Below are 27,347 nucleotides of genomic sequence, written 5' to 3' on the forward strand. Positions count from 1 at the left end.
AAAGCGCTCTGTGATGTGGGGGTTTATGGTGCCATAGAAGGAACAACAACAATTAACTTATTACTTAATTTAAATTAAATTATTATGACTCACAGACTTGCATTGTGGTAACAAATGGCAGAGGCCTTTTATTTTTAAATTTTTACACAAAAATTTAAGGCTGCATTCACATGTCAGCGTATGATCGCGGGCAGAACCGCCGCGGTTCCGCCCGCGATTCGGAGATTTATTGCAAATCGCGGGATGCCTAGCGTTGCCCGTTGATTTGCAATAGCCCCCCAAACCCCGAGCGATGTTGCCGCGATTTACGCCCGCCGAATCGCGGCAACATCGCGCAAACAAAATCGCGGGACGCAATACGCTCCAAAGAAGCTCTTGTACTTTTTTGGAGCGTATTGCGTCCCGCGATTTTGTTTGCGCGATGTTGCCGCGATTCGGCGGGCGTAAATCGCGGCAACATCGCTCGGCGTTTGGGGGGCTATTGCAAATCAACGGGCAACGCTAGGCATCCCGCGATTTTCAATAAATCTCCGAATCGCGGGCGGAACCGCGGCGGTTCTGCCCGCGATCATACGCTGACATGTGAATGCAGCCTAAACATAGTTCAGCCCTAGAGCTCGAACCATTAACACATACTTAACTCAATACGTAACTTGGCCCTAAAGCCCAAGTTACCCATTACTTGTTTAATAAAATAAACACAAACAACCTCAGCAATGTCAATAAAACAAAAGATAGAGACAAATAAAATTGACATAGGGGTGGGAGGGCGGGACAAACTCTTGGTCTGCTCCCGCTGACTGATGCTACCAACGTTTTTTTGCCTTATTTTTCTAGGAATTCAAGGTTTGAAATTTTTAATTATTAGCCAATTCTCTTGTCCGCTTACTAACTGTCCAATCCTCAAAATTTTAAAAAATGTACCTATCAGCATTACCCGCTTAACTGGCCAATCCTATTACTTTTATTGCTGTCCTGCCATGACCCCATAGATGCATGGCCAGTATTTCAACTCGCCATGCATTTCCATTCACTAAATGTTGATGTTGGGTTGGTTCATTAAATAATGTTGGGGTTGTATCTGGCTCTGATACTAGCCAGTGCCTCACCAGCTACTGAGCTCACCGCACGTCCCTGATACAGCACTGTGTTCCAGAATCGGATAGAGACTTCCCATCCAACTCCGGGAACAAAATCAGGTAGGGCTGAGCAGCGCTTTCACAGCCATTCACAGGAAGCTTTGTGTTCTATGAATGAATAGAAAACTTCCTCTGATTGGTTGAGGCTGAGATTGTGACTCTTGCCTCTCCTATCCAGCCAATGTATTTATTCAAAGAAAACAAAGCTTCCGGTGAGGACCAGTTAGCCTGACTTGATTTTTCTCCAGGAGTGGGACAGGAAGCTCCCATCCTGTACTGTATATAACTAAGGCTACATACAGTTTATACAGCTCTCCCAGCAAGCACACTGTTAGTGAAGGTAATAGTTTGGGCCAGATTGGGCCAAACAAATGAATGAATGAATACAGTAAACATAGATTTAGGCTTTAACCACTTCCTGACCCAATCACAGTAAATGTACTGCGAGCATGCGGCAGCTGCAGGCCCCTCGGCGTACTGGTCCGTCTTGGTGCACGTTCACTAGGGAGCGCAACAGCATGATTCCTTGACCACTGTGTCTGGTAGACACAGCGGATCACGACATTCGGTACCTAACTGCTTTGATTGGCTGGGGTATCATGTGATCACTATGATATGTCATAGCAATTACATTATTACAATGTAAACAAAACAGCCATGAATGTCTTCCATTCATGACAGTTTTGCTTTCTTTTGTGATGATGTGATTGGCCCACAGCTATCACATGGTGCATAGGCCAATCACAGCTCCCTGTACCATGTGATTAGCTGTAGCCAATCACAGCATGTCAACAGTAAGCAAGCTGTAATGAAAAGAAAGCCATTCATGATAGTTAACTATTTCTTATACCAGTGATCATCACCATTGGGATATCTCCTATGGGACATCTCTTTTGGGAGATAGGCTGTAGCTTTGTCATTCGTTACTCACCTGCTGGTCCCTTGGTGCTGGGTCTCCCAGAAGTAACATTGTAGGCAGATATGAATGCAGTGTTTGGTGGATCAATCTGCTCACATACAGTATATTGACTGTGTAGACATATGTTCTTGACTAGGAATGAGCCCAACCCATAGGAAACGGTCACGTGGTAGCAGGCCACTGGCCCAGTCAGCTGCAGTCATGAAATTTCCCCGCCCACAGCCACAAGTAACAAAGGGGCAAGGATGTTGGGGACTTCATTGACCTTTCTGTATATGGCCACATGACCACATTTGGACAACATCATTGACGAAATATTGCCATGTGGATGATTAAATATCTGCTGATCCCTCAGCATTAAGTCTCTTAGAAGTAAAGTTGTAAGCAGTTACATATACAGTGTTTGGTGGATTTACCCAAACACAGTGCTTGTGTGGACATACGGTCATGGTATCTCCAGCAACCTCGCTGCTTTATTATATTGCGGCTGCAGGGCGAGGAATCCCACAATCACAGCTGATTGCTGGTCCCATGTGACAGTATCATGTAACAGTTTCCTATGGGTCCAGGCCAAATTGGGTTCAGCCTGAACCTTAGCTCATCCTTTTTCTTGATCTTCTTCTGTCAACAAACAGGGCTATCTACATTTATTCTGTCCAAGATGCATTGGACAGAAGGTGTAGTAGGACTGCAGACCCCCTCACCCTCATCACCATAACATAGGGCGAAGGTGTTCTGTAGTTATAGGACTAGGATAACACAAGACATAGTAGTAGGATAACACCGTAGTGTCGTAGTGCGCACAGGACAGCTTTGAACGGCTGGCAGGACCAGTAGGTACTTTTTTGAACTTATTGAACAGATATAACAAAACAGATTCAACTGTATATTTAACAGACCAAAGGAAGCCCAATAAGAGTAGTTCATTGCTCCAGTTTCCAAATACTTTCCTCTCTAAAAGGAGGTCTTTTTTCATGGTCAGCCCTGACTTTGATAAGCACTATCTCTGCTCTCAGACAGCTCAGGATACAAAACCAGAAGACACAGCTTAGAGGATATGAGAGTGTTTGTATTGTGACTCTGAGACTTTTGGCACCGCTTTCTGCTTTATTAAAATAACTTTTTTTCTGACCTCCCCGGCTCAGCTGCTTCCTCTTCCTCTGGCTTTGTTATAAGTGTAAAATACACAAAAAGAGACAAATGGATATAATTCTACTGAAACCTTGGTAGGTGTGGTACCGCTCAGAGACGGAGCAGCCTAATGAGAAAATCACCCCGGTGAAATTTATAAGAACAGCCCTAGTTTACTTATGAATTCCCTCAGAAGTCATAAACCAATTTGTCAGTTCAACTAGCGTTACCTGAAATCCAGCCTTAACCACTTGCCGACCGCCTAACTGGGAAAATACGTCATTACTTTGACGTTTAATACTAGGGCTAAGGCTGCAGCTAGTTTTTATAACCCCAGTATTCATTTTTTCCTCAGGCATCTTTCTCATAAAAGTGGTCCAAACTGCAGATTCACTGCTGGATCACTTTAGGAATTGGTTGTCTCCCACCCCCTCCATCCCACCCCCAGTCTCTTTCCGGTGGTCTTTGGGTTTACCTGGTTGATCAGGAAGCGACGTTATGATGTTACTTCTGGTTCCGGCCCCCCGTTTTTTTTTTTTTAGCAAAAGATTAAAAAAAATTTTTTTTTTGGTCTTTAGTTTTTAAGTGTAGAGGAGAGATTTGGGGGTCTTTTAGACCCCAGATCTCTCCAAAAAGAGGACCTGTCATGCTGTATGGTTATCGCAAGGGATGTTTACATAGCAATAAAGTTATCAAAAAAACATTTTTTAAAGGAACAGTGAAAAAATTAAACACGTGTGGTATTGCTGTGAACCTCTGAGCAAGAGTAATAATTATAGCTAGGGTTGAGTGAACCCGGACTGTATTGTTCGGGTTCGTACCGGACTTTTGAGTATTCCGTACCCGGACCCGAACCCGAACCCGAACATTTCACTGTATGTTCGGGTACTGTCCGTTGTTCGGTAACGTTATTTGATGTTTTGGCGAGGTTTTAATGGCGCTTTTTCAACAGGTGCAAGACAGCCAATCAGCAAGCGTTTAACTAGTGTGCACTAGAAGCCATCACAGCCATGCCTACTAATGGCATGGCTATGATTGGCCAGTGCAGCATGTGACCCAGAGTCTATATAAGCTGGAGTCACATAGCGCCGCGCGTCATTCTGCTATAACTATACTAGGGAGAGGTTCCTGATGCTGCTGAGGGAGAGATAGGAGATTACTGTAGGGTCAGGCTGGAGATTGCTTTGAGGGAAAGCATAGGAAGAATCGTCTTTAATCAGGCAGCGATCTACATTGATTTGATTGTGTGGGGGTGCAGTGCACAATCTTTTTGCCCGGAGGGAGAGATAGGAGATTACAGTAGGGTCAGACTGGAGATTGCTTTGAGGGAAAGCATAGGAAGAATCGTCTTTAATCAGGCAGCGATCTACATTGATTTGATTGTGTGGGGGTGCAGTGCACAATCTTTTTGCCCGGAGGGAGAGATAGGAGATTACAGTAGGGTCAGACTGGAGATTGCTTTGAGGGAAAGCATAGGAAGAATTTTCTTTAATCAGACAGCGATCTACATTGATTTAATTGTATGGGGATGCATTGCACAATCTTTTTGCCCGGAGGGAGAGATAGGAGATTACTGTAGGGTCAGGCTGGAGATTACTTTGAGGGAAAGCATAGGAACAATCTTCTTTAATCAGACAGCGATCTACATTGATTGTATTGTGTGGGGGTGCAGTGCACGATCTTTATGCCCTGACCTGAGCCCAGTGAGGAGGAGAAAGGAGAAAAAAAAAACTTTTATCAGTCTGTTAGGCGTGCGGTGCTGCACATTTAATGCAAGCTCAGTGCATATGGGTCTGCTTAATCTGCATTTAAAAAGGAAAAAAACTTTTTTCCTTCATATTTAACTTTGACATACAGTGTTTAGACAGACACTGCTTTTCTAACCTGCTCTTCAAAAAGCACCAATGTAAGGGGAAAATAATTATTTTTCCTTCATATTTTACTGTGACTTACAGCGTTTAGACAGACACTGCATTTCAAATCTGCTATTCAACAAGCACCAATTAAGGGGACAATTATTTATCAGATTTTCATTCATATGTTACAGTGCAATACACCCATTGCATACTGTTGTTGTATTCAGCTTTGCAATAAAAAAAAAACATTTAGGGGCAAAAAAAGTTTATTGCGGCCCTGTCTGCATATGTTACAGTGACATACACCCATTGCATACTGTTGTATTGCGCATTGCAATAAAAAAAAACATTTAGGGGCAAAAAAAGTTTATTGCGGCCCTGTCTGCATATGTTACAGGGACATACACCCATTGCATACTGTTGTTTTGCGCATTGCAATAAAAAAAAAAACATTTAGGAGAAAAAAAAGTTAATTGCAGCCCTGTCTGCATATGTTACAGTGAGCTACACCCATTGCATACTGTTGTATTGCGCATTGCAATAAAAACCCATTTAGGGGGGAAAAAAGTTAATTGTGGCCCTCTCTGCATATGTTACAGTGAGATACACCCATTGCATACTGTTGTATTCCGCTTATCAATAAAAACCCATTTCGGGGAAGATCCAAAATTCGATAAATATGAGGAGAAGGTCAAATAAGGGACGTGGCCTGGGTCGTGGTATTGCTGGTGGAGCTCCTGTTGCAAGGAGAGGATGTGGTCGATTTGTGCCAGCTACACGCACAGGTGAAACACCTTTTTCTGCGAGTAGGCGACAGAACCTGCAGCAGTATTTGGCAGGGCCTAATTTGCCTCTACAAATGTTGAGGCCAGAACAAGTACAGGCGATAGTAGATTGGGTTGCTGAAAGTGCCTCCACTTCCTTCACATTGTCTCCCACCCAGTCTTCTGCTGAAAGGTCAGAGTTGGCACCTGCAGCCGATGTCCATCAATCTTTCACCTCACCCCCTTGAAAATCAGCCAAGCAGTCTGAGCCCCAAGTCATACAGCAGTCTCTTCTTCTTTTTGATGACTCTGTTAGCATGGTTTCCCAGGGCCATCCACCTAGCCCTGCTTCAGAAGTGGAAGAGATTGAGTGCACCGATGCCCAACCACTTATGTCTCCAGGTGAGTACATGGGAGGAACATCGCAGCACGTCTCAGATGATGAGGAAACACAGGTGCCAACTGCTGCGGAATTCCGAATTGTGGAGACCGACAAGGAGGGCAGGGGTGAAGACTGGGTGGAAGATGATGTGGAGGACGATGAGGTCCTCGACCCCACATGGAATGAACATCGTGCAGGTGACCTGAGTAGTTTGGAGGAAGAGGCGGTGGTCGCACAGAGCCACCAGCACAGCAGAAGAGGGAGCAGGGTGCAAAAGCGGAGCGGCCATGCCCTAGACACTACGCATGCTACTGCCCAACGCAGCAAGGGGCCGAGCACACCAAAGCCAGCTCACAGGAGTTCCCTAGCGTGGCAGTTCTTCAGACAATGTGATGATGACAGGACAGGAGTGGTTTGCACGCTGTGCAATCAGAGCCTGAAGCGAGGCTCCTCCTGCTTCCTCTTCTGCTGCTGCAGTCTCGGCCTCTTCATCCACCTCTGTAGTGACAGTGGCACCTGCCACCCCACAAACAGAGGATCAACCAGCAACACCACCACCCGGGTCACCAACTACCATCTCCACAATGTCCCGTGGAAGCGTCCAGCTTTCTATCTCCCAAACACTGGAGCGGATGAGGAAGTACCCCCCTACCCACCCGTGATCCCTGGCCCTGAATCCCAGCATTTCAAAATTCCTGGCCTTTGAAATGCTGTCATTCCGGCTGGTGGAGACGCAGAGTTTTAAAAGCCTTATGGCTGTCCCACAGTACGTCGTGCCCAGCCGCCACTACTTTTCCTGGCAAGCCATCCCTTCCCTGCACAACCAAGTGGGTGACAAAATCAGGTGTGCACTGCGCAACGCCATCTGTGGCAAGGTCCACCTAACTACGGATACATGGACCAGTAAGCACGGTAAGGGACGTTATATCTCCCTAACAGCACACTGGGTAAATGCAGTGGCGGCTGGGCCTGAGGCGGATAGCAGTTTGGCGCATGTCCTTCCACCACCGAGGATTGCAGGGCGCTTCAGTTTGCCTCCTGTTCCTAACTCCTCCTGCTCCGCTTCCTCATCTTCTACCGCCTCCTCTTCCAGTCAGCGTAACACCTTCACCACCAACTTCAGCACAGCCAGGGGTAAACGACAGCAGGCAGTTTTAAACCTTGCCTGTTTGGGTGAAAAAAACCACACACCGCGCAGGAGTTGTGGAGGGGCATTGAACAGCAGACTAATGAGTGGTTGCTGCCAGTGAGCCTCAAGCCTGGCCTGGTGGTGATGCGATAATGGGCGAAATCTCGTAGCAGCTCTGGGCCTAGCCGGTTGGACACACATCCCTTGCCTGGCGCATGTGCTGAATTTGGTGGTGCAGAGGTTCCTTAGAAATTACCCCGATATGTCAGAGCTGCTGCAGAAAGTGCGGGCCGTCTGTGCGCACCTTCGGCGTTCTTACCCTGCTGCTGCTCGCCTCTCAGTGCTGCAGCATAACTTCGGTCTTCCCGCTCACCGCCTCATATGTGACGTGCCCACAAGGGGGAACTCCACCTTGCACATGCTGGAAAGACTGTGCGAGCAGCAGCAGGCCATAGTGGAGTTTCAGCTGCAGCATGCACGCGTGAGTCGCTCTGCGGAACAGCACCACTTCACCACCAATAATAGGACCACCATGCGAGACCTGTGTGCCTTGTTGCGCTGTTTCGAGTACTCCACCAACATGGCCAGTGCCGATGATGCCATTCTCAGCTTAACTATCCCACTTCTATGCCTTCTTGAAAAAACACTTTGGGCGATGATGGCACAGAGGATGAGGATGTGGCACAGGATGAGGAGGAGGAGGATGAAGAGGTAACATTTCCAAGGCTTTCAGGGCAGTCATTCGCAAGTGGCTCCGAGGGTGGGTTCCTGCACCCACAAACGCCAGGGACACAATTGTCCAGCAGGGGCACAGTTCTGGAGGATGAGGAGGAGGAAGATATAGAACCATGTTCACAGCAGGGTGGCACCCAGGCCAGCTCATGGCCATCACTGGTGCGTGGCTGGGGGGATACCGAGGATACACCTCCCACAGAGGACAGCTTTTCGTTGCCTCTGGGCAGCCTGGCACACATGAGCGATTACATGCTGCAGTGTCTCCGCAACGACCGCCGAGTTTCCCACATAGTAACTTGTGCTGATTACTGGGTGGCCACCCTGCTGGATCCCCATTACAAGGACAACATACCGTCCTTAATTTCCTCACTGGAGCGTGATCGGAAGATGCGCGAGTACAAGCGCCCGCTGGTAGACGCGCTGCTGGTGGCATTCCCACCTGACAGCGGGGGCACAGTGGAAGCACAAGGCAGGGGAGGAGGAGGAAGAGGTCGTCAACGCTGCCAGGGCACCGTCAGCACCTCAGAAGGCAGGGTTAGCATGGCCGAAATGTGGAAAATCTTTGTCAGCACGCCACAACAAGCAGCAACACCAGCAACTGATATGGAACGTCTTAGCAGGAGGCAGAATTTCACTAACATGGTGGAGCAGTATGGTGGAGCATTTCACTAACATGGTGGACCAGTCTAGCACACGCCTAGACGTACTGAATGACGGGTCTGCCCCCTTCAACTTCTGGGTCTCCAATTTGGGCACATTGCCTGAGCTTGCACTTTACGCCTTGGAGGTGCTGGCCTGCCCTGCAGCCAGTGTATTATCTGAACGTGTATTTAGCACGGCTGGGGGTGTTATCACAGACAAGCGCAGCCGCCTGTCCAGAGCCAATGTGGACAAGCTCACATTCATTAAAATGAACCAGCATGGATCCCACAGGACTTGTCCGTACCTTGTGCAGAATAGACATGTATACTGGCCTTACCCAGCCATTGTTGGATTTGATCTTTCTTACTCTTTTGGGGTGTACCCGAATTTAAATTTTTTTTTATTAAAAACCAAAACCAGTGTTGGCTACCTCGTCCTCCTCCTCCACTGCCGCCGCCGCTTCCACCTATACCGCCATATCCACCGCCATATCCTAAATTTCCAAAAACACATGACTCACCAGATAGCAGCAATCTGGGTCATTATATATATCACCTGAAGATGCCCCTATCCTACATTAAATCATTGGATATGGAAAGGTTGGGAGACAAGGATTTCGGGCACTAAATTTTCATAAAATTGCTTTTTATTAAATAAACACTTTAAAAACGTCTAGTAATACAAGCAGATGAAAAAATCTACATTGAACATAAGACCAAAAACGGTCGACAGTATGAGATACAATATTACATGAGGTACTGGACCTTCATATAGTATGAGAACAATTGTGTACAGAACAAGTTGTATTATGCATACATCCAATGTGATATACTTCAAAGCAGACAGAGCCTGCCGGCGGACACCTCGATGCTCAAGGTGCCAGTCAGCAGGGTCGGCTGAAGTTTACAGTAGATACATAGTATACATTACTCGTGACAGTTTGCTTAACATGTTTCGCCTTCTTGATGAAAGCTTCGTCTGGAGCTTACTAATTGCTTTGTCCAGGGGTGTAACTACAGGGGTTGCAGGGGTTGCAATCGCTACCGGGCCCCATGCTCCAGGGGGCCCGGTAGCAAACCAGTAGGTGAACTTCCAGGATCGCAAAGGTCACACTTGCGACCGGACCCTGGCATTGCACCACTGTGGGGAGGCCCCAAGATTGCAGGAAGGGGGCCCACTGCAGAACTTGTGAAAGAATCCTGCTGCGGGACCATAATAAAAGGCCATGCAACGAGTGTAAAGAGCCCCAGGATTAGTGGGAAGAGCCCTGGGCTTGAAGGTAAGGGCCCCGGCCAGGGGTCTGGGGGGCCCTTCATGGTTACTTGCATCAGGGCCCTGAAGGTTCTAGTTACGCCTCTGGCTTTGTCTGTACATTGTATATTCTGAACTCTTTTGGTACTATAACGAGGAGGACTAAGAGACGGTCACGGAGCTCATAAATTGGGGAGCCGATATTCACACGGAGTGTAAATACAAACGCTCCTGTATGTTTGTATCGGTCCTGCGGAATACTTTGTTTAGATAAGGATAATTAGACCTGCCTTGTAAGTGGCAGACACCATTATGGCGGCGGTTCCCCATCCGGGGAGGACATCTATGACGGAATATAGCTCAACAGGTGTCTGCCACTTACAAGGCAGGTCTAATTATCCTTATCTAAACAAAGTATTCCGCAGGACCGATACAAACATACAGGAGCGTTTGTATTTACACTCCGTGTGAATATCGGCTCCCCAATTTATGAGCTCCGTGACCGTCTCTTAGTCCTCCTCGTTATAGTACCAAAAGAGTTCAGAATATACAATGTACAGACAAAGCAATTAGTAAGCTCCAGACGAAGCTTTCATCAAGAAGGCGAAACATGTTGAGCAAACTGTCACGAGTAATGTATACTATGTATCTACTGTAAACTTCAGTCGACCCTGCTGACTGGCACCTTGAGCATCGAGGTGTCCGCCGGCAGGCTCTGTCTGCTTTGAAGTATATCACATTGGATGTATGCATAATACAACTTGTTCTGTACACAATTGTTCTCATACTATATGAAGGTCCAGTACCTCATGTAATATTGTATCTCATACTGTCGACCGTTTTTGGTCTTATGTTCAATGTAGATTTTTTCATCTGCTTGTATTACTAGACGTTTTTAAAGTGTTTATTTAATAAAAAGCAATTTTATGAAAATTTAGTGCCCGAAATCCTTGTCTCCCAACCTTTCCATATCCACCGCCATATCCACCGCCACCTCAACCTCCTACTCCATATGGGCCTCGTCCTCCTCCTACATCATTCAAGATGATTATTTTTTATTTTTCTGTTTTTTATGTTATTTTAATTTATTTCCCTATCCACATTTGTTTGCAGAGCACTTGCCATGCTCTTAAGACGAGTTTGCTGCCATTTGCAGCCCTCGAGCCATTTTAGTGCTCAAAAGTTCGGGCCTCCATTGACTTCAATGGGGTTCGGGATTGGGGCAAAGTTCGGGTTAAGTCCGGTTCACGAACTCGGACTTTTTTTTCCAAGTTCGGTCGAACCCGCCGAACCCGGACATCCAGGTGTTCGCTCAACTCTAATTATAGCACTAGACCTCCTCTGTAACTCTAAACTGGTAACCTGTAGAAATTTTTAAAGTGGCACCTATGGAGATTTTTAGGTACCATAGTTTGGCGCCATTCCACAAGTGCGCGCAATTTTAAAGCATGACCTGTTAGGTATCTATTTACTCGGTGTAACATTATCTTTCATAGTATACAAAAAAGGATATAGATTATGTTTTGTTTTGTTTTGCTTTGCTATTCATTAAAGTGCATTTTTTTTATTTTTAATTGCGTTTGAAAAACCACTAAGCAAAGACTGCGTGACATAAAAATTTGCAACAACCGCCATTTTATTCTCTAGGGTCTCTGCTATAAACAATATATAATGTTTGAGGGTTCTAAGTAATTTTTAACAAAAACGACAGATTTATATTAGTAAACAAGTGTCAGAAAAAGGCCTGGTCAGCAAGTGGTTTGGACCTAGCATCAGATATAGTTTTTTTATGTTATGTCCATGGATGCTCAGTAATGTGTCAGTGTAATAAAACTAAAAACTAAAATATATATCTTTTTAAAAAAGATTATTTATAATTAAAATAAAATTTACATTTCTTGATTCTAAATAGAGCCAGCCCATACTAACATGTGAGCCACACATCGCACAGAATATATAATATAAATAATTATGCAGCACTCCAGTGCAAAATTAACCACTCAGGTGAATATGTATGTGCAACAGTGGCAAACAAAACAGTTATGTGCAACAAAAAAAAGCCAAGTCATCTTTTGTGTGTGTATATACTGTATATATATATATATATATATATATATATATATATATAAATACAGTATCTCACAAAAGTCAGTACACCCCTCACATTTCTGTAAATATTTTAGTATATCTTTTCATGTGACAACACTGAAGAAATTACACTTTGCTACAATGTAAAGTAGTGAGTGTACAGATTGTATAACAGTGTAAATTTACTGTTCCTTCAAAATAACTCAACACAGCCATTATTGTCTAAACCACTGGCAACAAAAGTGAGTATACCCCTAAGTGAAAATGTCCAAATTGGGCCAAAATTGTCAATATTTTATGTGGCCACCATTATTTTCCAGAACTGCCTAAACCCTCTTGGGCATGGAGTTCACCAGAGCTTCACAGGTTGCCACTGGAGTCCTCTTCCACTCCTCCATGACAACATCACTGAGCTGGTGGATGTTAGAGACCTTTCGCGCTTCCATCTTCCGTTTAAGGATATCCCACAGATGCTTAATAGGGTTTAGGTCTGGAGAAATGCTTGGCCAGTCCATCACCTTTACCCTCAGCTTCTTTAACAAGGCAGTAGTCATCTTGGAGGTGTGTTTGGGGTCGTTATCATGTTGGAATACTGCCCTTTGAAGACTAAGATAAACGTATTTGGTTCAGATGGTGTCAAGCGTGTGTGGCGGCAACTAGGTGAGGAGTACAAAGACAAATGTGTCTTGCCTACAGTCAAGCATGGTGGTGGGAGTGTCATGGTCTGGGGCTGCATGAGTGCTGCTGGCACTGGGGAGCTACAGTTCATTGAGGGAACCATTAATGCCAACATGTACTGTGACATACTGAAGCAGAGCATGATCTTCTCCCTTCAGAGACTGGGCTGCAGGGCAGTATTCCAACATGATAACGACCCCAAACACACCTCCAAGATGACCACTGCCTTGCTAAAGAAGCTGAGGGTAAAGGTGATGGACTGGACAAGCATGTCTCCAGACCTAAACCCTATTGAGCATCTGTGGTGCATCCTCAAATGGAAGGTGGAGGCGTGTAAGGTCTCTAACATCCACCAGCTTCGTGATGTCATCATGGAGGAGTGGAAGAGGACATCAGTGGCAACCTGTGAAGCTCTGTTGAATTCCATGCCCAAGAGGGTTAAGGCAGGGTTAAGAGGGTTAAGGCAGTTCTGGAAAATAATGGTGGCCACACAAGATATTGACACTTTGGGCCCAATTTGGACATTTTCACATAGGGGTATACTCATTTTTTTGCCATTAGACATTAATGGCTGTGTGTTGAGTTATTTTGAAGGAACAGCAAATTTACACTGCTATACAAACTGCACACTCACTACTTTACATTGTAGCAAAGTGTCATTTCTTCAGCGTTGTCACATGAAAAGATATAATAAAATATTTACAAAAATGTGAGGGGTGTACTGACTTTTATGAGATACTCTATATATATTGTATGTATTTATATAAAGTTATACAGTTTAGGTCTTCTACCCGCAATCACTCTAGCCACAAACATGTGAAATATGACCCCTGCGATGAAGGGGTTAAAGGGGACAAAGTAATCTTTATTTTGTAAGTGCCCTGCTGCTAGGGGCAGATAAGAGTGACACAAGACTTAATACTATTTTGTGAGGTTTGACAGTTGAGATCTGAAACGTGACTCCTTTCCAGACTGTAAGTAAAAAAAGCAGAAATAGCTGCAGTTTCTGCATAGTTTATCAGAACAAGAGAAGATGAACTGGTTCTCTTTAGAAAAAAATAAACTAAAGATGCAAGTATATTTTTATCTCTTTCCAGGAAATGATGTATGGAAGGTACATATCTCATGCTGGGCTAGTGAACTGGTGTGATTCATCGTACATGGAATTGTTGCAGAAAGTCATGATTCAACCGCACGGACGCTGTTCTGTGAAATTATAATATCATTAAGCGTACCATTTCCTTCACGTGTTCATGCGATACTTTTCTTCTTCATTATGGGGAAGTTTCTGCTAATTTTTTCTTAAAGTATACAGTATGCAGAGCCCAAACTTTTTTTTTTTGCTGTGGATAGTATGGGAATTGGTTAAGGCCTTTGTCAGTTTTTTTTATTTTTGAGGTCTGTGTCCCATTGGGGAGGTTTCTCTTCACTTCTTGTCCCAGAGACACAGTTGAAAGTAAGAGAAGATCCTTTCAAAGCAAACGACATCCCCTTGTAGACAGTTTTCCTCATTCTACCTCATGTCAGCACACATTTGGCCTAACACCTCCTCTGGAACCCACAGAACCACCTCTTCCTAGTGTAATAAAAGACAGCCCTTCCCCCACAAAAGTGTTCTTTTTTTTGGTCATGCTCCAGGTCACCTGTTGATTTCAGTAGGTAAGTACTTTGGTTGCTGCAAGTATATCTCCCGTACCGCACAACCCCTCCATGTTCAGTCTCTCATGGATTGGAAGACTCTGAATGTTGGATGGTAAACCCTCCTAAAACTGGGTACCCTCTGCGCCAGGCCGTGGGCAATGTTGCTTAAACAGTACAAATATTCTATAGGTGTAATATTCACTGCTCTATTGGCTTTGTTTTAAGTCTGAGAGCGGTGGTGAATGATGTCACAGAGGTCAGGGAGATGTGGTGGTGTGAGGTAGTGACCGCCAAAAGAAGCAGCTTAAACAGTTTCAGAGCTGGCAGAGGAACTGATTTCTCTCCCTCTCTCTGCACTCCTGCCAGTTTTCTCTTGTGAGGTATAAGACTTGTTGCTGTTCGCCCCCTAGCTGTACGCCCCCACTGTGATTGACCCTTTACCATTTGATCACTGTGGCCAATCACAGAGATCACAATAGTAAACAATGCTATCATGAATGGCTGCCATTCATAACAGTTGTTTATGAGTGGACGCATGTGTTCTGAAGGAACGGCACGGGCTCCCCAAATCATCACTGACTGTGGAAACTTTTCACTGGACCTCATGCAGCTTGGATTCTGTGCCTCTCCACTCTTTCTCCAGACCTTGATTTCTACATGAAATGCACATTCCTTGATGATTTGGGGAGCCATGTCATCTGCCGGTGTTGGTCCACTGTGTTTTATCAAGTCCAAAGTCAGCGTAGCCCTCTACAAGGAAATTCTAGAGCACTTCATGCTTCCCTCTGCTGACCAGCTTTATGTAGATGCTGATTTCATTTTCAAGCAGGACTTGGCACCTGCCCACACTGCCAAAAGTACCAATACCTGGTTTATTGATCATGGTATCACTGTGCTTGATTGGCCAGAAAACTTGCCTGACCTAAACCCCATAGAGCAGGGCTTCCTAAACTTTTTTGGGCCGAGACCCACTTTTCAATAGTTATTTTTCGGGACCCACTTGCTTGTAATTGAATATTGTAATGCGCTACATAATTTGTTGGCGCTATATAAATGCAAATAATAATAATAATGTATATTTTAAAGGGAGGGGGATGTTAAATTAAAAATATCAATTTACTACTGTTCAATTTATTAATGAATACACTTGCCAGATGTTCTAAGTGAGGGGTCAGAAACCCATGGCATGTGTGGCATATATGTAAGTAATCAGCACCCTCATAGACAGTATAAGGCAGGCAGAGGACAGAAATCAACCACCCCAGGACAGTGATCAGCAGGCTATATGGCACTCACCCTCCTTCCTCTCCCAGCAGTCCACAGTGAAGGTGAAGCCCCTGTTTGCCCTCTCCAGGGCCCAGCATACCTCACCCAGATTCTCCATGATGAGGAGCTCTATGCTAGTCTTGGTGCCCTGGCTCTTCTCCTTCAGATCCTCTACTGCGGTCACAAAAGCTGCCATAAACTCCTGACACCGCCGGGCCACCTGGTCCTCCTATGACACAGAGGCTGCCATCTCTGCCCGCTATAGCTGAGAGAACCCCAATGCCAGACTAGCCACTACCGCTGCCGCCAGCAGGACCGAGGAGCTGGCTCTGCACCCCATGAACATAGCCTACATAACAGCCCACATACGTACTCACTGATGCAAGTATCCTCCTCGCGGGAAATGCAGACCAGTCTCCATAAACTGCATGGGCGGGGTCCTGAATCCGTCGCGATTGGACTGCTCTGGCTCTCTGTTATTTACGCGGGCTCGCACAGCACAATTTAAGCGGGCCCGCTCTCAGTGATTTCCAGGTCAGCGCGACCCACGCAAATGCAGCTCGCGACCCACCAGTGGGTCCCGACCCACAGTTTTGGAACTCCTGCCATAGAGAATCTGTGGAGTATTGTCAAGAGGAGGATGAGAGACACCAGACCCAACAATGCAGATGAGCTGAAGGCTGTATCAAAGCAACCTGGGCTTTCATAACATCTCAGCAGCGCCAAAGGCTGATCGCCTCCATGCCACATGGCATTGATGCATTAATTTATGCAAAAGGAGCCCCAACCAAGTATTAAGTGCATACTATACTTTACATGTATGTACTCTATAAGAAGTGCTTAAAATTAGTAAACATTAACCAATAATTCAAAACTAATACAGCTGTATGCATAAATCCAATAAGACGATCCCATGAATTACACTACTTGTTTAAAATACAACAATACAGTACATGGCTGCTGAACAATAATCCAATTATCACCCTCAGATGAATATTTATGTTTGTAAGTGTGTTTTATATAGGGGGGGCTATTTTTAATAAATTCTGCGAAACGGGATTACGCTATGGATTTTGTGCTTTATTTCATTTTGGACGGCTATAATAGCGTGTGGTGTGCCTACCCAGATATCAGAATAGCCCTGTCCGTGGAGAGTCTTCTGGGTACCATACATTGCTAAACGCTTTATAATTGCTGTGATCTGGTAAGTGTTCACTTGAAAGGAAGCGGTATCCAATTGAGGAGGTGTTGGTGACAACTATCTCTCAATCCTTTGGAGCTACTGCGTTCTGGATGTTTAGAGACTCACCCGATGTTTACACATGAGAGATTGTGATGATTGGACTATTGTTCAGCACCCATGTATGGTGTACGTAAATGTGCGTTGCTTGCGCGTGGGGGGCCAGACCTTCTCAAATCTCCTAGGGCAACCCCGGATCAAATAGGTAGGTTTGTATGGGGGGGGGGGGAATACAACCTTATTGATTAAATGCTTCCAGAAGGGCAGATTAGGGGCTGTGTCTGATTTCCACTTGAGCACTATCGCCTTCCTGGCATAAAATAAAAAGATAAACCTCATTTTCCATGTAGTTGCCCACTCTGTTATTTTGTTCAGGTCATTCTGTAAGATTTCTATATCTTGATGAGAAGTTATTGCCCTGCCTATTTTTTGTGCCATCCGCAAAAACTGAGATGGAGCTAATGATCCTGTCCTCAATGTTATTTATGAATAAATGGAACAAAATTGGTCCCAGGACTGGGCCTTGGGGGACCCCACTTACCACTCCAGACCAGTCTGAGTATGCGTTATTTATCGCCACCCTTTGGACACGCCCCTGTAACAAGTTTTCTATCCAAGAACAAACCTTGTAGTCGATGCCTGTAGACCTTAGTTTGTATATTAAGTGTTTGTGGGGAACTGTACTGAATGCCTTAGCAAGATCCAGATACACCACATCCACAGGTTTCACCCTATCTAGCTCACAGCTCACCACCTCGTAAAATGTTAACAGATTGGTTTGAGAACGTCCTTTTTTAAACCCGTGCTGATTACTGCTGATGATACTGTTGTCTTTAGCAAATTCTTGGATATAGTCCCTTATCATCCCTTCCAGTAATTTACATACTATTGACGTCAGGCTGACCGGCCTATAGTTTCCAGGAATATGCCTCTGCCCTCTTTTGAATATTGGTATCACATAGTCTTTCCTCCCGTCACCTGGTACAGTGCCTGTCAAAATACTGTCTGCAAAGATCAGGAACAACGATCTAGATATAACCCTACTGAGTTCTTTGAGTACTCTCGAGTGCAAGCCATCCGGTCCTGGTGATTTATTTGTGTTAATGTTATCAAGCCTTTCCTTGAATTTCACCCTCTGTTAGCCATAGCAGCAGGTCCTGTGATGTGCTGCTAACCATACAGTCATGGTCAGTATACCCCTCATTTTCCTGTGTAAAAACTGAGGAGAAGAAAGCATTTAGTACATTTGCCATCTCTGTGTCCTCTGTAACCATCCTCCCATCATCGTTAATTATGCGTGCAACATGCTCAGAGCTCGCTTTTTTGCTATTAATATATTTAAAGAATTTCTTAGGGTTTCTTTTTTACTCTCCTCTGCTATGTGTCTCTCAAAGTCAACTTTAGCCATCCTGATTTTGTTTTTACATTTCTTATTAAATTCCTTATATTTCTTAAAGGGCATTTTGCTTTTCTCTAATAAGCTTTTTTACATTACGATTTAGCCACCCTGGTTTGACCTTGGCTCTTCTAAATTAATTTCCCGTTGGAATGCTCTGTGAGATAATATAGTTTAATATGTTCGCAAAGCATTCCCATTTTTCTTCTGTGTTCAATGTTCCTAGGGTTTGGTCCCAATTTATTTTCTCTATTATTGAGCACAGTTCGGGAAAGTTTGTCCTTGTGAAGTTTAGGGTTCTTATGTTCCCCTCTTGCCTTGCTATCTTATGATTTACGCTAAATGTGATCATCCTGTGATCACTAGAACCCAAGCTGTCCCACACTTCTACATCTGTGATTAGACCCGGGTCAATCGTAATTAATAGATCTAACAATGCATTCTTTCTAGTAGAAGAATCCACCGACTGAGACATGTAGTTGTCCTGTAAGACATTCATGAAATGACGGGCCTTTAATGAGTGTGCAGTTCCCTCTTCCCAGTCAACATCGGGATAATTGAAGTCCCCCAATATGATGACTTGTCATCCGTTCAAAAAAACGGATGTTGATGGAAGCGGATGAGAATGGATGTAAATGAATGATCATCCCTTTTTCCATAGGAATGCATTGATGTCCGTTGTTCATCCATGAACGAAAGGTCCATATGTGTGAAAGGGGCCTAACTTTATTATCAAACCAACTCTTCCACTTAGCGAAGGTTCTGCTTTTCTTATTTACCTTCGGGTTTAGTACAATATCCTTTTTGTGCGAATGTCATTTGTCATGAGGGCTACAATTGGTTTTATTCCTCTTCACCTCCTCCATATACAAATTAGCTACAATAAGAGATATAAGTGATCCCATCGCAATTATATGTTTATTTCTGTAGAAATTATCATTGTACTTGAAATACGTGGTGTAGAGACAAAGGCTGAGCAAGGAAGATACTTGGCCGGACTCATATTTTGCCAACAGCTTACACCTTCAGCACTGTGAATGAAGGATTTATACCTATGCACACTTCCTGACACCAAAGATAGCAATTTGTAACTAGGACAGGGTGTTTCCACAACTTTTACACTTCCAATCCTGTTCTTGGACAATCAACATCTTCCTTGACATGTTTCATGATGGTTGTATTAAGGTGTTTGTGCTACTTGTGTGGATCTCAGCACTGGAGTATGTTCCTGACACATATTACAGCAGATTGTAGATTGGATGAATTCTAAAACATCTTTAACATTACAGAACAAGTCTAGTAGAATGTAACTAACTACCACAAGCTAGTGTTATGGAAGATTTCCATCAAAATACAATATAACTCTTTTCTCCTATCAGAGGACTGCCAGGAGTGAGTCACAATTGATTGGCGTTAATTGCGGCTTTTGTTAATCTCTGGACCCTTCACCCGTGAATGACACACTCTCAGGTCGAATTTCACGTGATTGGGATCTTGATTGGACGCCTGCAGATATTCACCAATCACGTGAGGATTAACCCTTACACCTTTGCTGCTGTGGATGAATAAACATGAGGATTTCTATAATCCCCTATCTGTAGTTTTACACCATGGTAATTTTTAGTCAGGCTTTATCGATTTTTTCCAAAAAAACCCTCTCTGTCTGCTTTTTATGTGTACCTCTAGCATAAAACGGGATGGGATGGTTAGAATTGAACCCTTCTCTGGTTTATCTTGCTGTCTATGTCCCCATTTAAATAAATTCATCTCTTCTATTTCTTCTGGTTGCTATCGTCCAGAGCGAACATGACGCCAATAAAAAAACGTTAGTAGAGTGGAGAGAGGCCAGAATCTCTTTAAACATTTTATTGCTGTCTGCGCTCACTTTGGAGTATCTGTCTCAATTCCTGCCTGTGTAGCTGCACACCATCCAAAACTTAAAAAACTGGCCATAGCTAGGTGTCAATAAAAAAAACAAAACAATTATCACTTATTTCAAAAAATCACCTGTTTATTAACGTTTAGCATTTTTACCTGCTAAATCTTTTGGTTAAGTTACCCTAAACCCAGGTTGACCCAAAACTTGTGGTAACCCATGGGTACAATTCAGAGCATAGATATGGCTTCAAAGTTCACGCTAAAGGTTCCCATAAGTATAAAGTAAATAAAATACATTGTTTTGCTTGAAATAAACAATTTACCTCTCAGTTTTAAGCACCACCACACAAGGTTGCCACTTGGAAAAACGTAAACAGTTTTATGACCTCCTTTAATAAAATTGAATGCAAGTCCCATTTTTATCAACCAGGCTAGTAAATTATCAACTAGGGGGCAACCTTACATTCAGACCCACCCAAATCTTTTCACTTACAGCCTTATTCATCTGAAATGTCTTCCATTTCCCCAACACCCTGACCTTCCAAGGAGTCCAACAGATGCACCTTATCCAGGAAAAGAGAGGTTGGTTTGGAGATGTGTAAACACCAAAGCCCCTGATCTATTTTACATTCAAGAGTTTTTTTTTTTAGAAATGGCCATAAAATTTGTTTTTGCAGTTTAAGTGGTCATCCAAGGCAAAATAAGGCATACAGTAGGTGGTTACCCAGCAACAGATGGTTCCCTTCCTGCAGAGACAGAACCGAAACTTCAGCCAAAAAGCTAATGGATGGCATAAAGGGAGGTTACAAATGGCAGTTACTTAGTGGTCACAGAAAATGGAGGAATCTTATTATAATAATACTTTTGAATGGGTCCTCTCTTCTGTAATGGGACCCCAGTCTATTTGCACTGCCTGCTGTAATATAATTTCTTGTATAAATATGACATGATCTCTTTTCTTGCAGGAAGGTGGGTTTATAGAGTCCTTAAGTCCTATGTACAGGATGCTATACTTTTTGTTGTGGGGTCTCATTGGTGGCAGAGCCTTGAAACCAGGTGCCTGCGTAGAACACCTGGTAACGATCCTTCCACATGACAAAGCAAGCGGCTAGGCAGACAAGGGACAGCAGTAAGTTCAGTGCGATTTGCAGAAGGACTAAGAGCTTGATAGTGGTGGTGACCATGTCGCAGTGGGCCACAGTCTGGTAAAGAAAAGTACGACTTAGTGGGTCAGACGGGTCCAATGTGCACTGGCAGGAGTCATCTGCCATCTTGCAGGAATATTTTGTGATGTGGGTGTAATGGTGAGCTGCGAAGGCCACAGCTAGTACACAGATGATAATGCCAAGGGCATTCAGCAGGAAATACAGGAGCTGAAAAAGAAAAAAGACAATATTTGTTAAAAAAAAAAAAAAAATGTAACTTTTGAATGGTTAATTAATGAGGTTCCTTATTTTTTCTCAGAAGATGGAAGGGAATCTTCCACCTGAATAATAAACTCATTGGCTGCCATCTGGAATAGCCACATTACTGAAAACCATCAGGAGCATGGACCAAAGAGTGTTTGCTGATGTGAGGGTTTGCCCTTAAAGTAAAAGATCTAAGAGGAATAGCTCTATTTTACCTTTGAAAAATAATAGATAGAGATAGATAGATAGATAGATAGATAGATAGATAGATAGATAGATAGATAGATAGATAGATAGATAGATAGATAGATAGATAGATAGATAGATAGATAGATAGATAGATAGATAGATAGATAGATAGATAGATAGATAGATAGATAGATAGATAGATAGATAGATAGATAGATAGATAGATAGATAGATAGATAGATAGATAGATAGATAGATAGATAGATAGATAGATAGATAGATAGATAGATAGATAGATAGATAGATAGATAGATAGATAGATAGATAGATAGATAGATAGATAGATAGATAGATAGATAGATAGATAGATAGATAGATAGATAGATAGATAGATAGATAGATAGATAGATAGATAGATAGATAGATAGATAGATAGATAGATAGATAGATAGATAGATAGATAGATAGATAGATAGATAGATAGATAGATAGATAGATAGATAGATAGATAGATAGATAGATAGATAGATAGATAGATAGATAGATAGATAGATAGATAGATAGATAGATAGATAGATAGATAGATAGATAGATAGATAGATAGATAGATAGATAGATAGATAGATAGATAGATAGATAGATAGATAGATAGATAGATAGATAGATAGATAGATAGATAGATAGATAGATAGATAGATAGATAGATAGATAGATAGATAGATAGATAGATAGATAGATAGATAGATAGATAGATAGATAGATAGATAGATAGATAGATAGATAGATAGATAGATAGATAAAGTGAGTGAAGCAATAGGAAGGATAATTTATTAACACATAACATAATATATGATTTAGGAACAAAGTTTAATGTATTGTGTTAAATATAGATTATTTTTGCACAAAACTTTTTTGTTGCAATTTTGAAACTTTAGGATTATTACATCTTTACTATATCTAATATTGCACTATTAGAAATGTGTAGGCTGCTTTTGTTGACTTCCTTTTGAACAGGATAATTACAAAATAATTCTTAGTCAATGACCTGGAGTTAGTATACATGTTTTGGGTCAGTGACACAAAGAATATTGGACCCAGATCATTTTTAGAAGCAGATCAGCAATAGCAGCCCCCTTCATTTTTTTAGTACTGGCTTTCTTTAAAAATGTATCTCACATTTGCAGTGTTTTTGTAGTTACCATGTTTGCAAGTGGTCCCTTTTTTGCCTTTTCCTGCTATAGTTGCAGAGGTCCCTTCCAGGGTCTTCATCTTCTTTAAGGTCCCTAATGAACGGTGTCATTCCTAAACAGCCTACTTGACCTTATTGAAGTTCTGTATTCAGTGTTGGACCAAGAAAATAATTGGTTTCTGTATATCACTAGTGTGTGGGTCTCCACTTCCACCAGAAGCATTTGGCAAAGCAAATGAACACTATTCAACTTTATTAATACTGCCATGTACGCTGGAAATGGAAAGACATTTCCCCAAAGTGAACAGAATTCCTATCTTGGAGAGCTGGCATTCCAACAGTTGTGTGAATCAGAGGATGATCAGATGACAACTCAAAATGTATGGTTACTTGGACAATAGAGGGGTCTATGTCCCCTGCTTGGACACCAAAAAAAAAAAAAAGATAACAAAGGTGTTGAAGGAAAACATTTATTAAAGATACTTATATAGCACTGTCAATTTACATGCTTTACATACATATTGTACTTATAGATCAATCCCTGCCCTCCAAGAGCTTACAATTCAAGGTCCCTAACTCACATTCATACTAGGGCCAATTTACTTACCAGCATGTCTTTGGAGTGTGGGAGGAAACAGACACAGGCATAACATGCAAACTCCAGGCAGTGCCGTGATTGGTACTCAAACCCACAACCCTAGTGCTTGCTGCTGGGTGAAAGTGCTAACCACTTAGCCACTGTGCTGCCAAAGAAGCCTTTGCACTTACATGGTTCTACTGGCTGGAGTTTGTGTTTAAACAGAATACATTACACCTACTTCCGAGTAGAAGGTGATGATACGACCACCATCTCACTATATTCCACAGCTCGACCCTAGAAATGTCAGCCACCCAATTTACCCTTGACCCGTTTACAACTGCTAACTAGCCATCTCTTCCACCCTCTTTAAACCCCCTACCCAACTCCACAGGCCCTGCACCCCCCTCCTTTCTTATTATCCCAATACCCTCTCCCTCCAGATAGCCAGATGCCACTTCATGGAGCTCGATGGAGAACCATCTCTAACTTAAGATTATCTATTGCCTCGTTTCCACTGAGTGGTTATGTATTCCATCGACCTCCCCAAACCTTATGCCCATCATATATGAAGAAAACCTAAATTTTCTGATGTGCAAGGCTAAATGGTAAAAGGGTAAAACATAGTCACCTGGGTTTTCCAGGTGTGTTTTATTTAAATATAGGTGTGAAAACATATGTCATAATATTTAGACTATTACTTGGTATACCACTTTACATTTAAAGTGGTTGTAAAGGCACAAGGTTTTTTTTTACCTTCATGCATTCAATGCATGAAGGTAAAATACCCTCTGTGTGCAGGAGCCCCCCCACAATACTTACCTGAGCCGCCTCTCGATTCAGCGATGTCCAGGAGAGCCTTGCTTCTCCGGGGACTCGCACTCCTGATTAGCTTTTGGAAGCAGTGGAAGCCATTCGCTCCCACTGCTGTCAATCACAGCCAGTGAGCCAATCAGGAGACAGAGTCGCGGCTCTGTGTGTGTGAATGGACACACAGAGTCGTGTCTAGGGAGCACTCCTGCTTGGGTGCCCCCACAGCAAGCTGCTTGCTGTGGGGGCACCCGACAGGAGGGAAGGGCCAGGATCGCTGGCCAGGGACCCGAGAAGAGGAGGATCTGGGCTGCTCTGTGAAAAACCATTGCACAGAGCAGGTAAGTATAACATGTTTGTTATTTTTATGTACATTAAAAACAAGGGTTTAGTAACACTTTAATGACATTGAACTACTTATGTACGCCTATCTGAAGTCTTAAATAAATAAAAAATTTATTTAAAAAACTAACATAGGGTTAGGCACTTTAATAAAGCCATTTTTGTTTTTCTAAGTCCCCCTGTAACATAATTTTATTACTGGTTGATCCTGCCATTACTTTTTATGTCCTACAATAGAGTGACGATGCAGTAAAATCACACTGCAACATTGTCTGGTTTGTGCAAGTTAAGCTGGGTTTCACACTGGTAGAACTCAGTTCAACATTTTTCATCATAAGAACGTATGTTAATTTTTTTAATCATTATTGGGGTCAAATCAATGTTAGTTTTCGATCGCAGTGACGAGAAAATTTGAAGGAGCGCAATGGAAATGTATTTTCTGTATGTGGTTTTCTTTAATTCAAAATAGAATGTTAAAAGCAAACAAAATCTATTGAACTACTTTCAAATGACATTCACTTGTATCAAAAAGTTCATACACATTTTTCTAAGAATTTTTGTAAATTTTACTAGTACAGTGCCTTGTGAAAGTATTCGGCCCCCTTGAACTTTTCGACCTTTTGCCACATTTCAGGCTTCAAACATAAAGATATAAAACTGTAATTTTTTGTGAAGAATCAACAACAAGTGGGACACGATCATGAAGTGGAACAAAATTTATTGCGTATTTCAAGCTTTTTTAACAAATAAAAAAACTGAAAAATTGGGCGTGCAAAATTATTCAGCCCCTTTACTTTCAGTGCAGCAAACTCTCTCCAGAAGTTCAGTGAGGATCTCTGAATGATCCAATGTTGACTCAAATGACTAATGATGATAAATAGAATCCATCTGTGTGTAATCAAGTCTCTGTATAAATGCACCTGCACTGTGATAGTCTCTGAGGTCCGTTTAAAGTGCAGAGAGCATCATAAAGGACAAGGACTACACCAGGCAGGTCCGAGATACTGTTGTGGAGAAGTTTAAAGCCGGATTTGGATACAAAAAGATTTCCCAAGCTTTAAACATCCCAAGGAGCACTGTGCAAGCGATAATATTGAAATGGAAGGAGTATCAGACCACTGCAAATCTACGAAGACCTGGCCGTCCCTTTAAACTTTCAGCTCATACAAGGAGAAGACTGATCAGAGATGCAGCCAAGATCACTCTGGATGAACTGCAGAGATCTACAGCTGAGGTGGGAGACTCTGTCCACAGGACAACAAACAGTCGTATACTGCACAAATCTGGCCTTTATGGAAGAGTGGCCAGAAGAAAGCCATAAAAAGTGTTGTTTAAAGTTTGCTACAAGCCACCTGGGAGACACACCAAAAATGTGGAAGAAGGTGCTCTGGTCAGATGAAACCAAAATCGAACTTTTCGGCAACAATGCAAAACGTTATGTTTGGCGTAAAAGCAACACAGCTCATCACCCTGAACACACCATCCCCACTGTCAAACATGGTGGTGGCAGCATCATGGTTCAGGCCTGCTTTTCTTCAGCAGGGACAGGGAAGATGGTTAAAATTGATGGGAAGATGGATGGAGCCAAATACAGGACCATTCTGGAAGAAAACCTGATGGAGTCTGCAAAAGACCTGACACTGGGACGAAGATTTGTCTTCCAACAAAACAATGATCCAAAACATAAAGCAAAATCTACAATGGAATGGATCACAAATAAACATATCCAGGTGTTAGAATGGCCAAGTCAAAGTCCAGACCTGAATCCAATCGAGAATCTGTGGAAAGAACTGAAAACTGCTGTTCACAAACGCTCTCCATCCAACCTCACTGAGCTTGAGCTGTTTTGCAAGGAGGAATGGGCAAAAATTTCAGTCTCTCGATGTGCAAAACTGATAGAGACATACCCAAAGAGACTTACAGCTGTAATCGCAGCAAAAGGTGGCGCTACAAAGTATTAACTTAAGGGGGCTGAATAATTTTGCACGCCCAATTTTTCAGTTTTTTGTTTGTTAAAAAAGTTTGAAATATCCAATAAATTTTGTTCCACTTCATGATTGTGTCCCACTTGTTGTTGATTCTGCACAAAAAAAATTACAGTTTTATATCTTTATGTTTGAAGCCTGAAATGTGGCAAAAGTTGGAAAAGTTCAAGGGGGCCGAATACTTTTGCAAGGCACTGTATATACCCAACTGAAGTCTTGGATGGACATGTAGCTTATAACAGACAAAATACTAACACTTTTTAAGTGGTTACAACAACAGTTTTTTACTTTCTTTTGGAAAAAGCTATAAACCAAATGAATAAAAGCTGACCATTGTAAGCACCCCCGGCTGTGTTATATGGGTAGACTAAAGCCCTTCTTATGACATTCAGCCCGTCTGTACTGCAGCTGGGCTAGAGTCCTGCCAGAATACTGCAACCCATCAGAAAATGTAACAGAAGTGACCTTCTGAGCAAAAAATGCTTACTGCTCATGGGCCATGCCTTCCAACATGGCTGCTATGCATTCCACTAGGTTTCCTAATCTGACAAAACACGAAGGCAGCAGTGGACATTTTCTTACACCCACTTATTTTATACTGAAATACAGTACTACATTTTTATCATTATAGTATTATTAATATCATAGTAAATACAGCGACAAGCCTGCAAGCAGAAGGTGGTGACGGCCATCTTGGTACACTGCTCAACA

At 42.9% G+C, this 27,347-nt stretch overlaps 1 protein-coding gene across 1 annotated transcript in view; it reads right to left on the minus strand.

Annotated features, from left to right (window-relative positions):
* Window positions 1-20,662: 20,662 nt before the first annotated feature.
* The window catches only part of SSPN (sarcospan), a 52,339-nt gene continuing 45,654 nt past the window's right edge, over window positions 20,663-27,347 (minus strand). Inside the window, exon 3 of the mRNA XM_082256997.1 lies at window positions 20,663-21,508. Coding sequence (XP_082113123.1) covers window positions 21,143-21,508 — 366 coding nt within the window. The 3' untranslated portion in view covers window positions 20,663-21,142. The remainder of the gene's footprint in view (window positions 21,509-27,347) is intronic.

This window comes from Pelophylax lessonae (genome assembly GCF_965119305.1).
Source record: "Pelophylax lessonae genome assembly, chromosome: 4".
Classification (NCBI taxonomy): Eukaryota; Metazoa; Chordata; class Amphibia; order Anura; family Ranidae; genus Pelophylax; species Pelophylax lessonae.